This window comes from Pituophis catenifer, unplaced genomic scaffold, assembly GCF_029215685.1.
Source record: "Pituophis catenifer annectens isolate HBS135680 unplaced genomic scaffold, rPitCat1.0.hap2 SCAF_2, whole genome shotgun sequence".
Lineage (NCBI taxonomy): Eukaryota > Metazoa > Chordata > Lepidosauria > Squamata > Colubridae > Pituophis > Pituophis catenifer.
Genome location: NW_027256882.1, coordinates 12,624,239 through 12,640,336, shown reverse-complemented (window position 1 = coordinate 12,640,336; position 16,098 = coordinate 12,624,239). Strand labels below are relative to the sequence as shown.

General features: G+C 40.4%; 1 protein-coding gene across 1 annotated transcript in view; it reads right to left on the bottom strand.

Annotated features, from left to right (window-relative positions):
- The window catches only part of LOC139309855 (vomeronasal type-2 receptor 26-like), a 53,195-nt gene extending 38,361 nt beyond the window's left edge, over positions 1 to 14,834 (bottom strand). Inside the window, exon 1 of the mRNA XM_070934053.1 lies at positions 14,755 to 14,834. Coding sequence (XP_070790154.1) covers positions 14,755 to 14,834 — 80 coding nt within the window. The remainder of the gene's footprint in view (positions 1 to 14,754) is intronic.
- Between the last annotated feature and the right edge of the window lie 1,264 nt (positions 14,835 to 16,098).

The following is a 16,098-nucleotide window of genomic DNA, read 5'->3' as shown; positions in this document are numbered from 1 at the left end:
ATACCCCTCATATAAGCCTTGCTAGCATCCCAGATCATTTCCATGGAAGTACCCTTATTCATATTAATTACAAAAAATTCTTTCATTTGTTTTTTAAGCTCTTTCACATTTTCTTCATATCTAAATAAATTTTCACTTAACCTCCAAGACCTCCTTTCTCCCCTCTCCTGTTCAAATTCCACCCAAACCGGACTGTGATCAGTTAAAGTTCTTGGACATATCTTCATCTTCTTCACCCTGGAAATAAAATCATTTGTGGTTAGTATAAAATCAATCCTGGAGAAGGATTGATGTCTATCAGAAAAAAAAGTAAAGTCTCTTTCCTCCACGTTACGTTCTCTCCAAATATCTCTCAGTTCTATATCTTCCATCATATCAAAAAAAGATTTAGGTAATTTTGCACGTGTTGAGATCTTTGATAAACTTTTTTTTATCTTTCTGTGTGTCTATTACTCCATTCCAGTCACCCATTAATATAAAAGATTTATAATCCCATTGTATTATTTTAGTATGTAGAAATTTATAAAACTTGTCTTGTTGCTGATTAGGGGCATATATTCCAATAAAAAGCATTTTTCCAGTCTGTGTTGATAATTCAATTGCAATATATCTTCCTTGATCGTCTGCCTCAATTAGATTAGCTGATAGTCCTTTCCTTACATATATGACTAGCCCATTTTTCTTCTCTGGCGCTGATGCCACAAAATGTGTACCTAATCTTGAATTTATCAAATATTTTTGATCTAATAATCTAATATGTGTTTCTTGCAAGCAAATAACATCATTGTTAAATTGTTTCAAGTAGTGAAATACTTTCTTTCTTTTTGGTGGTGAATTTAGGCCATTGATATTCCAGGATAGGAATTTAGTTGCCATCTTTAGCCTTTCGAAGCCGTATGAGCATCAGTTGAAGCTCCTCCTCCACCTTACTCTTCGGCCTAGCCCCCCCCCCCACACTGCTTCTGTTTTTTGAACTTCTTGAGATAAATCTTGAGATTGTTGCCTTTTTGATTGTTGTTCTTGAAGTTTATAGGTTGATTGGGTCAGTCGTTGTACTTTCGGCTCTCCCTTCTTAGGTGATTCCAAAGTTGGAGGTAAGCCCCCAAGATCCAAATCTTCTTCCATGATAATTCCTCCCGCTGCAACTTCAGCATAGGTTTGTATCTGTTTTCCATCTTTTTCTTGTTGTAACATCTCCATTTTCTTCCTCCCCCCCCCGCCCCGGTGAGGGTGGGTATCCAGTCTTTAAAACATTTACATAGAAATCTTTTGCCTTCCAGACTGTGTTTAACCGGTATCTTTCTCCATTATAAGTCACTATTAGACCAATAGGAATGTCCCATCTGTATGCCACTAGTTGATTTCTCAGCTCATTTACCAAAAAGCCAAAGTCTTTTCTACTTCTCAGCATCTTTGGCGGAATCTCTTTCAAAACCACCACCTCTTGCCCAGCCACCTGAACTTTATTCTTGTAGGAAGCTTGTAAAATATCGTTTCTGATCCTTCTGGTTGTAAAATAGATCACCACATCTCTTGGCAGCTGTCTTTGTTTTGCCAGCCAGGAATTAACCCTGTAAATTTTATCAATTTGGCTTGCCACATCTTCTGGTCTTTCTTTAATTATCTCTGCAATAGCATCAGCACAAATATCTTTTAAATTTTCTTTACTATTTTCTTTCAGGCCTCTCAATCTCAAAGCAAACTCCATGGACCTGTATTGTAACATTACCAATTCATCATCCACTTTCTCTGTTCTGGTCATAACATCTCCCATTTTGCTTTCCAAATTTAAATTGGCTTGATTAATTTCTTCAACTTTCCCATCAAGCTGGATAACAAGGTTTGATAATCCTGATACAGCATAGACAATATCTTCTCTTATTTCATCGTGTTTCTCTGCAACCACTTCCTTAATTGAACTTATATCCTCCTCAACTTTCTTTAATTTCCCTTCCACAAGTGATGTTAAGTTATTCATAGCTTCTTTCATTGCTGTTCCTTGATTATTCATGGCTTCTTTCATAAATTCTTTAAAATCATTAAGTGCTGCCTCCTGACTCTGACTCTGACTCTGACTCTGTGAATCAGCCGGAAGTTGTGCTTTCTGTGTCACCACTGACACAACTGGAGAACCTCCCCCTCCTTTAACAACTCCTGGTTTCACTTGTTTAGAAGCCTTTTTCCCCCCCTTCTAAAGAGATTTTTTTTTCCAAAGCCACAAAGTCCCTTAAACAACTTTAAAATGTTTGTAATTTATAGTCTCTAATTTATCAGGTAGGATGGTTTTTTTTTTCTCCACAAGCTCTCACTTCCCAGCAGTTAATAAGCAGCTAATCCACTCTCCCAGCGCAAAGTTCTCAATAAGCACTTTTGTTTCTGGCTTTCACTTTCAAAACCATAACAAAGATGCCATCTTCAGCCTCCAGTTCAATGAAATTCAGTTTGAAACAAAGTAACTTCGGAGTTAAGCTCTGTACTTTTAAAGCTTGTTCTCCTGTTTCCGCTCTGCCTGCGCTTGTAATCAGTCAAACTCACTTTTGAAAGCAGGATCGGATCGCAGCTTCTCGCTCTGCTTTCGCAGAGTCGTCCTGGCTTCGGAGCTTCTTGGCGGGCTGGCTGGGGAGCTCTCACCCTCCAAGCCTCTGGAAATATTCCAGAGGGCTTTCGGGGAGCTCTACTCTCACCCACCGGCTCTCCTCTCCTTCTTTTCCCAAAGGGGAGGTTTTTCAGCTGCCAGACAGCCGGTTTGCGCTGTCAAAGCAGCTTTTACGAAGACACAGGGCTGGCGGTCTTAAAAGACCGTCCATGGAGCCTGCGGTGCCGACCAGAAGTCCAAACAAAGGGTCTTTTGACTGATAGTTGGTGTTCATGGATGCCTTCCGCTAGTCTTCTGCCTGTTTGTGCTACGTAGCAGCTGTTGCAGTCCTTAAATTGTATATTGCAGGTGACTCCTGGTTTTTTCTTCTGTGGCTGATGCATCTTTTGGTTTACTTAGGATATTTTGCAGGGCTTTACTTGGTTTGTGCGCTACAGTGATGCCATGTGGCTTAATAGTTTTTTGGGGGTTCTTATTTCAGCTTAGCCAAAATGATATTTTCAATGATGTACAAATTCTAGGTTTGCGAAAAGAATCCCAATGGCTTTTATTACCTAAAACTTATAAGAAATATATGTTTGTGGATTTACACTGACCACTCCCATTAATTAATCCAATTCATTTAAAAAGTACAAGCATATTAATCAACATGTCAACTATTTTTTACCCTAATTAATCCATGATCAAATTCAACACAAAGGACTTGAAGAACAACAAAGCTCCTGGAAAGGATTTTTTATTGGCTGAACGATTCAAGAAATATCCCAGTCTGTGGGACCTGCTATTTGCAGGTTCTTCTCCATAAATAAATAATAGAGTTGTCTAATAGATATTATGGCTAAAAACAATATCTTGTTCCTCTTGAATAAAGTTCAGAGTGGAAAGATGAAGGAGAACAAAGAATAAGAAGGATTTGGATACAGGTAATCCATTGTTGACAACTGCTTTGTCGTGAACTGCGTAATCAGAGGTGGTATTTAGCTGGTTCGGACTGGTTCGGGTAAACCGGTAGTGGAAATCGCAGGTGGGCCCACCCTGGCTGTATGAAGTCCTATTTACGCACATTTTTGAGGCCGTGTGCATGCGCTGAAGTGGCATGGGCGCTCATATTTGCGAACCGGTAGGGAAAGTAAATGGATACCACCCCTGCATGTAATCCCACAATATGTCAGTCAGGGGAAATAAAGGTGAGGGGGTTGAATTTTTTTTGAATTTTTATTTCTTATACAAATAATGTAAATGTACATTCTCTTATACATCATTAATCATTAATGCTGATGATGTCAGCAGATGGCTGACGAAAGCTTAGTAAAATAAAAATTTTAATTCTTTTAAAATTTTAAGTTCCGGAGCTCGCAGGATGTCTGCTTCTTTCTTTACTAATATACCTGGAACTCGTATTTTTACAATAGTTTATAATAATTAATCATACATATACATATTTTCTTAAAGAGAGCATACAAATAAGACATTTTTATTGCATTCGGTGTTACTCTTCTACCCTTTCTTTTCCCTCATTTGACAACAAACTTTCTTCTCCTTCTTTCTTTCCCTTCCCTCCCTCCTCTTCTCTCCTATCTTCCTCCTCCTCTCCTTCCTCTTTCCTACTTCCCCTTCCTTTTCCCCACTCCTCCCCTCTTTTCCCCCCTTCTCTCCTACTTCTCTCCCCTGTCCTTTCTTTCCCTCCTTTCCCCTTTCCTCCCTTCCTCTCACTCCCTCTCCTCTTCATACCCTCAATTCCTCTCTTCTTTCTTTCTTCTTTGTTGTGGAATATATTCGCTCTTTGGTATCCGAGCAACTCCAGTATTCTAATGATATATACTTTCTTTTCAATTTCTTTTCATTTTTACCCAATTTTTATCATTGCAATCAATATTTATCATTGTTACTTTTATCATTGTAATTGTATATTTATACTTATACTCTTCTTTCATTGCCCCCCTCCCCCTTTTCCATTTTCTCTGGTGTCCTCTAGATTTTTATTTCTTTTTTGATCTCTCCATCCTTTACCTTTCTATTATGTCCATCATTCATCTATCATTTGGGAAATAAAGATTTGTTCTCTCCATAAACCTTATTAATATTTATTAATAAAGCAAGCTGAAAAGTTATGGTCATCAGTTGGTTGAGTTGGATTTATTGAAAGCCAATAACTGACCATTAAATACAGCATTCTTTTATTTTTTCCCAGATCCGTGCAACTGCTCCAGAAGCTCTGAATGATAAAAGTCAATTCCCTTTTTTCTACCGGATGCTCCCCAAATTAGGGATTCTCTACCCAGGAAGTGTCCAAATACTCCTCCATTTTGGATGGTCTTTGATTGGTCTCTTTGCTTCAGACACAGAGAGTGGAGCGAACTTCATGAGGACTTTGACACCTCTGCTTGTCAGGAATGGGATTTGTATTGTTATATCACAACTTTTATCAACCCCTGCACGTACAGCAGCCCTCAGGGATGCCATCTCCAAGTGGAAACAAGTCAATGTCTTTGTTCACTTTGCAGAATATTTTTTGCTTTTGGACAGAATTCTTCTTTTCCATTCAACACTTCAAGGTTTGCCAGAACCCATTGAAGGAAAAGTCTGGCTATATGCAGGCTATGGGGAAATGCAAATGGGAAGACACACATTTCTCCGATATGTCCATAGTGTTTGGAACTATGGTTTTCAGTGGAAAAAAAGGCCAAATGATGGTTCCTTCGAACCAGATTTCTTTCTGGAACCACAGTTTACAAATCAGTCTTTTCGGTGTTCTTTTTCAAAAGACAACATTTCTGTCAAAGGCCGGACAAGATGCACTCAGACATCCCCACTGAACACCAAAGTGGAAAGGAACATGATGTGGAACTGGTATAACCGCCATGCTTATGCTATGATGAATACTCTGGCCCATGCTTTGAATGCTGCTTATTCTTCCATATTCAAGAGGAGAAGGAAAGAGGGAGAAGAGAGGCTGGGGACTCGAAGGCTGAAGCCATGGCAGGTATGGGGTCCTGACAAATATCCATGAAACTTATTTTCTTTGGAGAAGGAATACAAAGAAGGAAGGGAACCATCCCAACCATTTTGTGCTTCAAAAAGCCAACACGTTTGACCAACCTAATCACTTGCGGATAATTTTCCAAAGAGCGGGTATCGTGACATATACGTTTTGATATTAAGACAGTGTTAAGTTTACAATGTATGTATGCATTTTTAAATAATTTCCTGTCCTTATGAATTTGCGATTAGCATTTTGGAATTTTATGTTCATAAATTTGAAGGAGTCCCTGAGGCCATCTAGTACAACCCTTCCTGTCTGCCGAAATTCCAGTTAAAACTTCTTTAAGTAATGGCTGCTGGATCTTTGCATTAAAGCAATCAGTGAAGAAGAAACTTGAGCTTCTTCGATTCACTAGATCAGCTCTAAAATTGTTCCTCCTTTTAGGATGCTTTTCGTCTCATTCAGCCAGAATCTCTTCTCTTGTGAGGAAGCTCATTTTTACCATGTCCAACACTCTGAGACAGGCCTGCAGGCCAGATCTGGCCTGTGGGGTCTTTTGATCTGGCCTCTGGGGCTGCCCTGGAAATAGTAAAGGACTTGCCCGTGGTACCTCTACCAGTGAAAATGGAGCTCGGGAGGACTGCACATGACCCTCCTGGGCTCCATTTTTAGCAGCAATAGCCTCCTACAGCCCTCTGCCAGCTCCGTTTTTGGATCCCCCAGCCCTGTCCAGGCCACCACAAGTACCCCCAACACAAGTTACATCAAGCTGGCCATGCCTACCCTGGCCACCCCATCTGTTCTGTTCCCTAGGCATCTGGCTCCACTGCAAACAAGCAGTTAAACTCTAGCAAACAGGTTTTCATACAGATCATTTATTTGGGTATCCTCAAAATATAGACTTACAGTCATGGTGAGATTCATCCTTATATTTCATAATCTGTCCCATTTCCTAGTGTAAAATGATGGTAGATCTGTACCCCTCTTCAGAAAGCATGCTTCTTTCCTCCATGGCAATTCATAATGGCCGGGCTTTGTTCTACACTTCAGGCAGAGAGCCTCAGTGGCCAATCAGACACACAGATGTGGTCACATATCATGGACTACATTTCCCATAATGCAATCTCTCTCTATATCTTCCACAATGCTATCTCTTAAGGAGACAGCTCTTAATTCTTAGGGTAACTAATTCACTATAATTCACCATCTTAACAGCACACCACCCTTGTCCAGCCGGCCCCCCTGAGGTCAAACACAACCCTGATGCAGCCCTCCATGAAATCAAGTTTGACACCCCTGCTCTGGAATACAGTAAACAACTGTTATTTTTCCTTTGAGGAAAGTAAATGCCCTGGAGTTTGATTTGTGAGGGATGCGTTACTTGGAACCTGACATGTAACATCTTTCAGCTATTGGAAGAGTGCTGTATTCTCTTTTCTCCAACCAAGAGATTTTGTCCATTGTAAAAGGTGCTCCCAGATTCCTTCTGATTTTCATCCCCATAGACCAACATGACTCCTCTCCTTGTTGCCTTTCCCCCAGGCTAAGACCAGCTCCTTTGATCTCTTCCTTGATTTCATTGCCCGTCTCTAAAGCTGATCCAGTAGTTGTACAATGTCTTCTCAAAGGGGGGGTGCCTGCAAGGGAACTTTGTACTCGAGTCAATTTCTCTCCAAACCAGCACATTTACTTCTAATATTTTTATGGATGCATTTGCCTTCTTTTCATGAGCATCACATGGCCAACTCACATTTGGTTTGTAATCTACTATTTTGAGATCATTTCCACAAATATTTACACAGAGATGTGGACATAGACATAGAATTATAGAGTTGAAATGGACCTTGGAGGTCTTCTACTCTGTTGTGGCCCGTCAGCGGCCTGAGCAGCTAGTAGCTGATTCTGACAGCAAGGAGGCTGGTGCGGTGCTGCCCCAGCAGCCTGTGCAGCTGGCACTCGAGTCAGACAATGAGGAGGCTGGAGAAGATGTGGTGCCAGAGGCGGGGATTCAGCCAGGGCCTTCAGAACCTCCAGAAGCTCCTATAAGTGAAGAGGAAGAAGAGGAGGAGCCTCTTCTCGATGCACGGGCACGCAGAGCTGCCAAAAGGCAGGAATGGCTCCTCAGGAGGAGGTCTCCTTGAGAGTAAGGCTTGGGGCTAATTGGCCACTCCCTTAGCCTATTTAAGGAAGGACAACGTCTGAGGCAATTTGCAGGGAACAACTTCGTTCACTCTCCTTCGTCTTGATCTTAGTTCTCTTATCAGCTTCCTGCAAATTGTTTCTGGGCTTTCTGCCAACCATAGTAAGATTACGATTATTTATTCTTTGGATTCTTGTAGGCTTGTTAAGAAAGTTAATTAACAGCCTTTGTTTGAAAAAGACTGATTTAATTTAGTAAACTAAGGTTTGTACAGACTTTCTGTGTGCTGCGTTCTTTGGGGTCCGTAGCTGGGGCAGAACATAGTCCAACCCCCTACTCAAGCAGGAGACTCTATACCATTTCAGACATATGGTTTTCCAGTCTCTTTTTGAAAGCCACCAATGATGGAGCACCTACAACTTTTTTTTTTTTTGCAAAATATTTTTTATTTTTTCCAACATAACAAATAAAATATATCTCTTTCGTGAGCGAAGTCTCGATCCGGTCATAGATAGGTACAATCATTTACATTTTTAAAAACTCCATTCACAATTTCCCATTATATCTTTTAAAATTAATAATCAAAACGTAGAGAAATTTTTAGTCATAAATTCTAATATCTTGATCAGAACCATTCCATTATATCACCATCGATTTAATTTCCAAATACACGTTTAATTCATTGTTATACTCATTTGTAAGTTCAATTATTTCTGCTTCTTTTCCAAGCTCTCTTCATTACACCTTTTAACATCAATATTAAAACATTAAAAAAAAGAAAAAAATATTCTAACCTCTTAGTCTAATTATTTACCTTATAATTTCTCACCATACATCTTAATTTCAACTTAACTACAGCTCTATTTTTTACTTCAATTTTTAAATCAAAATTCAATCCATATTTCTTAATCTCTTGACCCCTTCATCAGGTCTTTAAACCGTAAATCTTTATCAATTTACCTTTAATTTTACATATTTCATATTATTCAAATTTATCTCAAAATCCATGGATATTCCTCCATATCTCCTCCATATCTCCTCCTTTTGTTGGCTGATTTCCAGCATATTATTGTTTGGCTGATTAACAGCATATTCTCCTCCATACCTCCAGTTTTTGTTTGGCTGATTTCCAGCATGCTTTATTTTGGCTGATTTCTAGTATTTCTGCTTTTAACATTCCTGGATATTTTTGTTCTAGTTCCATTCCTTTTTGAAGAAGAATGAGTTTTGCAATCTTTCCCACATGAAAATATACTTGGACCAAAATGGTGATGTGGCGGCAGATCTGGACATCATAAGCTTGATAGTTGTCTCCAGGGAGGATCCCATTAAAGAGCAACTAGGGGTTTTTGAAGGACAGAGACTTACTATCGATCAAGATGCTATTTCACAGCTAAAGCTGCTCAACAAGGTGAATTAAATATTGGTGTCTTTTCTCTGTTTTCCAAAGCTTTAGGGCACATTTCAAGTAGCTAAGCCTATTCACCAAATAGGCTTCAGTGAAAATTGAATTTGGAGAGTAGAATCCTTCTAATTTTTAAAAAATGTTTTAGGGGGCGTCAATATAATTGGCAAGGTGTCCTTTAGATGCCGTGATATGAAACATGGTTTTAAATTGATTCAATCATGTCCAACTTGGGATGCTGGGTGATGATGGCTATTTTGTGTCCCCTGTGCAAACTAGTATCTGTATAAAACTGCTGAAAGGGGACATCAAGTGCTGGGGATTTTGGTGCTCAGAGCACCAACTTGTCTTGTTTCCTTGCTTAAAATTAGCAAAATAGAATGCAAGTCTTTTGGCCACTACCCACGTTCCTGGTGGAGTGAAAGAGGCAAGGATAACTCCAATCAAGACTGGATGCAGTTCCTGTTGATACTATTGGGAATTCAGATTTAGCTTGCCATGGTTGGGCAAGCTTATCTTCTTAAACAGACCATATATGTCAGAATTTTCCATACTTGTCTTTCATGCCATGGGGACAGACAAATAGGCCTTCTGCTCCTGAGGAGAAGGTCCAAGGCTTTCAGTTCACCTGATATCATAATGACTGTTCTGATGTGCCCTGACCCAGAAAACTGAAGCACTGAAAAATGACTTGATCCAAAGAAAAACCCTTCTTCATATTGGAAGAAATGAGGGACAAAGGGGTGGGGGTAGTTTCTTCGATTGTGTCTTTATCTTATAACCTCATAAGGAACATCCTTGAATGCAGTTGTTTATTTTGTTTATTAGCTACCTTAAGTCTCTCTGGGAAAAAGGAGTCTCCAAATGTAACTAATAATCAATGTAGCTCTGTATTTTCATGCCAGTTGCTGTTACCTAACGGTGGTTTTTCAACAGAAAGGAACTTTTTTTTGGATACCTAACTTGACCTTAGAACAGGGGTGTCAAACTCAAGGCCCGGGGTCTGGATGTGGTCCATGGGGTGCTTTCATCTGTCACACGGGCCCACCCTGGAAACAGCGAAGGACTGGCCCAGTGCACAGCCTTCCTGAGCTCCATTTTCACTGGCAAAGGGCTGCAGGAGGCTGTTGCAGCCGCAAACAGAGCCCGGGTGGGCTATGCACGGCCTCCCTAACCTCCATTTTTGCTGGCAGAGAGCTGCAGGAGGCCATTGCAGCAGAAAACAGATTCAGGGTGGGCCACGTGTGGTGGCCTCCCTTAGCTCTGTTTTCTCTGGCAGAGGGCTGAAGGAGGCCATCATGGCTGAAAACGGAGCCACAATGAGTGACATACAGCTGGCCATGACCCCTGGCCAGCTCAATGTCACTCATTGTGTTTGTCCCCCGAGATCAAACACAACCCTGATGCGTCCCTCAATGAAATAGAGTTTGACACCCCTGCCTTAGAAACATCTCTTTCTGACACAGGGCTCCTACTCATGTTCCATGTGATGCAGCAAAAAAATGCATGACTTACCCATTTTAAAGGCAGCTCATCTCCATTTCATCTCTCTAGAGTTCTAAAACCCAGGCAGTCGGTTTAGTCTTAGTTCACCAGCATGGTGGCCATATAAAATTAGCAAATAAATAAACAAATAAATAGCAATAGCACTTAGACTTATATACTGCTTTACCGGCCTTTCTAAGCAGTTTACAGAGTCAGCATATTGCACCCAACAATCTCATCCTTATTTTACCAGTCTCGGAAAGCTGGAAAGCTGAGTCAACCTTGAGATAGTGAGGATCAAAGTCCTGGCAGTGGACAGAGTCAACCTGCAATTCTGCCTTCTAATCACTGCACCAAATCCAACCCTAATCTGTAACAATGTTTTCCTTTGTATCTTAAATGGAAGGTTGTCCTGGTCCACTTACAAATGGGGGTGGGTTTGCAATGATATATGTCATCTTCTCCTTGTGCCATATCCATCATCGGATGTTGGTGATCATGTTGGCCAATGTCCGATGATGAATATGACAGAAGAAGAATGATGATACAATGATACACGTGGTCTAGAAGAAACCTTCCCAGATCCCATTGGCCAGAAGTTTCTTCATCAGATTTTTATTCTGTTTCAATAAATCTAGTAAAATAAAATATTCACAAAGCTTTCAGAATAAATTTCATTCTAAATTTTAATATGACTGAAGCATCATACTTTAAACTCATGGATACATGAAGAAAGGAGAAATGCATGCTAATATAACTGTGTAGAGGAACCACTAATTGTCACGTCATGCTTAAATCTTTTTTCAATTGCTTCTTTCCAGAATTTATTAAATAGAAGGATCCTGTATTACAATGAGATATTCTAGAAGCAAAAGGGAGGAACTAAGTGAAGAATCTGCCGGTAGTTAGATCCCCTGCAACATTGAGAGTTAGTTAAAAAATTCTTATTTACCTAAAATTTCTTATTTACCTTATTTACCTTCTTATTTACTTACCCAAGCAACTACTTGACTAATATTCATGTCTACCTCCATTTTTCAATGATGATTATTTCTAACAAACTTCGTTTGGCATTCCTTGTTTTTTCCTTAGTCTCTGCCTCAGTCCAGATGTGTGGAAAATTGTCATCCTGGATTTTTCAAGCGGGCTCGAGAAGGAGAGCCAGTTTGCTGCTATGACTGTGTTCCTTGTCCAGAAGGGACTATCTCCACTCAGGAAGGTGGGTCACACCAGAGGAAAGGGTACTAAATTCATCTAGAGCGTTTTGATCAATGTGCATTTTTAAAAAGACACATCGACGGTTGATAGTTTTGTGGTTCTTAATTTTCAAGGTGCCTAATTTCTTCCATAATGGGAGGGATAAGAAAAAGATCTTGAGGGATGAGGTAGGAAGAGATAGAAGGACACAGTGGATTGTGCAAGCATCAGAGGAAACTTCTCTTTTCTTGTCAGTTTGGAACTGTCCTCCCATGTTGACCGTTCTTAGGAACATCTGCATTCTTTGAAATTGAGAAATGGTTGCAGATCAATGGCCTTTGCTCCCCCAAACCAAGTTTATATTACAGCCCAAAAGATATATGAATCAATCAATTCATTAATCAGTCAATCTTTATTAAGATCACGGAACCCCCGAAGCAGGAAGATCTAATTCAGGGAATCATGGAGGGAGAGTGTTTGGGTTCAAGGGATGAGAGAAATACTGTTCTGACCTAGGCTTCCCAAAAGCATGAAGCCAACTCCTCATCCCGATAAAATTCCTTTTATTTAGTTTAAAGTGAATTCATCTCCAGCAAAGTCCCAGCCAATAGTCTTTTAAGAGATTTCACAACTTCAGACCTTTATCAGGCTTGCACAGCGGCCAGGCCGATATCTTCCAAACGCCATTCTGAAGCAGGCAATACTTGGCAAGAAGTCAGGAACAGATCTTCACTCTAATGAATTGAACTAATTGTCTCCTGCAAACTCCTCTCCCCTTTGCTCCTCTTTATTCCCTATGGGAGGAGCCATTCACCATCCATCTGTGGCTTTACTCCTGAGTTGACCCTTGTTCCTTAGCTGTTCCCTTCTCCTGGCAACTCTGCGCATGCTCACACTGGGAACAGGCTCCGGCTGTTCTTCAGCCCCACTGATGTTCGACTCCGAAGGCAGCTGACAACTGTCAGACAGCCCTGACTCCATCTCTGCCTCTGATGCAGAGCACTCGTCAGAGCCTTCCCCAGACTCCAGGACTGGCCCATGTTCCTCCTCACTGTCCGAATCTGCTGCCAGATCCCCTGGTGGGCCACAACAAATACACACAGAAGACTTGCCATAAAGAGGTGGGAGAGGTCATCTGCGTGAAAGAAGGAACATAAATTAAATTACCATTATTAACAATCTGCCTCTTTTATTTTTAGTGCTTTAATTTTTCATATTATGGATTAAGAGGTAAAACACAAATATTGTTTATAGCCCAGTTTAACATTCCCAGGTTCAGCATAACCACTATCATAGTCTCCTTTGTTGGATTGCTACTGTGACTTCTCTTTTCTTTTTATCTTTCCAATTTTCTTGGATATTAAGTAATGAAATACCAACAATTACAACAGCAACAAAAAGGGAATACAGTTGTGGTTCTAAAAGGGGGGGGGAGCCTTACTTCACTATTGGGATTAAAAGGAATCTGACTGAGAAAAGAAAACCAACTATCATATTTTTCGGAGTATAAGACACACCTTTCCCCCCCTAAAAGAGGGTGAAAATTTGAGTGCGTCTTATACACTGAATTTAGCCCCACTGAAAAAAGCCACTTAAAGGGAGGTTTCAGAGGCTGAAAAATGCCTCTTAAAAGGAGATTTCAGAGGCTGAAAAAAGCCTCTTAAAGGGAGGATTCAGAGGCTGGGAAAAAAAAGCAACATGCAGAGCTCACAACCAATGAACCTGTTGCTGAAGTTCATCTTTGGGAACAGCTGATTGGAAGTATTCTGGGAGGGTGATCAAAAAAATTTATATTTTATATCAAAATATAAAACACCAGAACGGTGAATTATTTCAACAATGCATAATAAAAATGATGGGTACAATTATGAATAAAATTAAATTATGTATGAACAGTTACCAGAGTGACTAAACCTATGGCTGGATATCTAGACTGTTTAGCCATTGGGCAACAATGCCCTCAAGATGGTGCATTTAATGCAGGGATCCAGGGAACCTTCTGAGGGAGCATTTTGTCGCAATATGATACTGTATAAAGTTTGTGGGATGTTCCCACAGTCACAGTTAGTATTATCAACCAGCCCCCATTTGTATTTTGAATATTGGCACCTGCCATGCTTGGTCAGTATCATCTGAAATCCAAAGAAGATCTTTCTTGAAAGGTGAAAAGAGATATAAAAGAAATATTACTTTTTGTTTTCTCAGATACTGAAAAATGCACAAAGTGCCCATATGATCAATATCCAACCAAGAACAGAGTCCAATGTATCCCAAAAAGAATAACCTTTCTGTCCTATGAAGAACATCTGGGCATCATCCTGGTCTCTTTTGCCTTATTCTTGTTCCTAACCACAGGATTTATTTTAATCATATTCATTAAATATCTAGAAACTCCCATTGTCAAAGCCAACAACCGGGACCTCTCCTTCATCCTCCTGGTCTCCCTTCTGCTTTGCTTTTTGTCCTCATTTCTCTTCATTGGACAGCCAAGGAAAGCCACCTGTCTTCTCCGACAAACAGTGTTCAGCATTGTGTTCTCAGTAGCCGTGTCTTCTGTGTTGGCCAAAACAATCACAGTGGTATTGGCTTTCCTAGCCTCAAAACCAGGGAACAGTGTGAGAAGATGGTTGGGGAAGAGCTTGGCCAACTCCATCATCCTTTCTGGTTCTGCTGGCCAAATTTTCATCTGTGCCTTATGGCTGGGAATTTCTCCCCCATTCCCTGACTCTGACTTAAACTCCCAGCTTGGAGTGATCATCCTGCAATGCAATGAAGGCTCTGTCACCATGTTTTATCTTGTCCTTGGCTACATGTGTTTCCTAGCTGCCATTTGCTTCACTGTAGCTTTCCTGGCCAGGAATCTGCCTGGGGCCTTCAATGAAGCCAAGCTGATCACCTTCAGCATGCTGGTCTTCTGCAGTGTCTGGGTGTCCTTCCTGCCAACTTACCTGAGCACCAAAGGAAAGTCCATGGTGATTGTGCAGGTCTTCTCCATCTTGACCTCCAGTGCTGGTTTGCTGGGCTGCATCTTCTTCCCAAAGTGCTACATTATTACCCTAAGGCCAGATCTAAACACTAAGGAACATCTAATGATAAAAGTAGGGAAATGACTGAAATTGTTAATTGTCATATGTAAATGACTAACCCTGTGATTGATTGATATATATATCTAAAAAATGTAAATATTAATTCCCTTTTCCAATAACCATCCCCTCATAACTCCTCCTTACCTTGACTCCGCCTCCTTAATATATAAGCTCCAACCCACTCCTTCATCCCTGTGCTCTCTCTCCTGTCATGATACCTGTTAAGATGTTTAATAGAAACAATAAATATATTTAATAGAAAAGGAATGACTTCTATGAGTTATTGGGCTTGATCCTTGAATCTACATAACATATTGGTAGCAGAGGTCGGTTTTATGCCCATAACTCTGAAACATGACTGAAAGCAAAAAGAGAATGAATACCAGAGAATATTCAAAATTAATGGCAGCGCAACTGTCACCACCCGAAACAATCCCAGAGGGAACAACAAACAAAAGAAAACCAGCACTAAATTCCAAAACTACGCCAGAAAACAATGACAGGAGAATCAAAGAAGAGACAGATGCCACAGCAGATTCAAACGAACTAAGAAAAAACATATTAAAAATACTAAACTCACCTACCGACAACAAAGGACTCGTCGGAAACCTTGGACAACTAATTAAACAACATGAAGCCGCAGATGGAGCTCAAAAATTGAACATGAAGGCCACAAAAACCAGCTCGGTGAGAGACGAACCAAACGACAACGGCCAGTATGAAACTGGTGGGAAAATTTTGGCGCCCATTTTCAAACGGTGGCCATCTTTAATTGAACAAACAACAAAGATGGCCGATCGTATACTAAGGGATGACCCAAATCCAAAATGGCCGACACAGACTCAAACCTATTTAAAAATAAAAGAAATAAAAACAATACCTCACTCATAAAATCAACCCACCGAAGCCGAAATAAATAATGCTATTAAAACTCTCACCACGGCTTTTGGATCGGAACTAAAATTACCACTACATTACCCTAACACACTAAAAATGTCTGGAGAAATTACAGACATTGAAGAAAAAATAAACAAACACTATACAAAGGGCACAGACATCACCACCGAAAAACCACTGACACTATTCAATCCGGACATTAACTACAGCCTTCCACCGCTAACGCAATCCCCAATACTGAGGGACCGCGACAAATAATTACCATCACAACGGCATTGCCCGATTGACCAGGACATCTACCCAGATGAT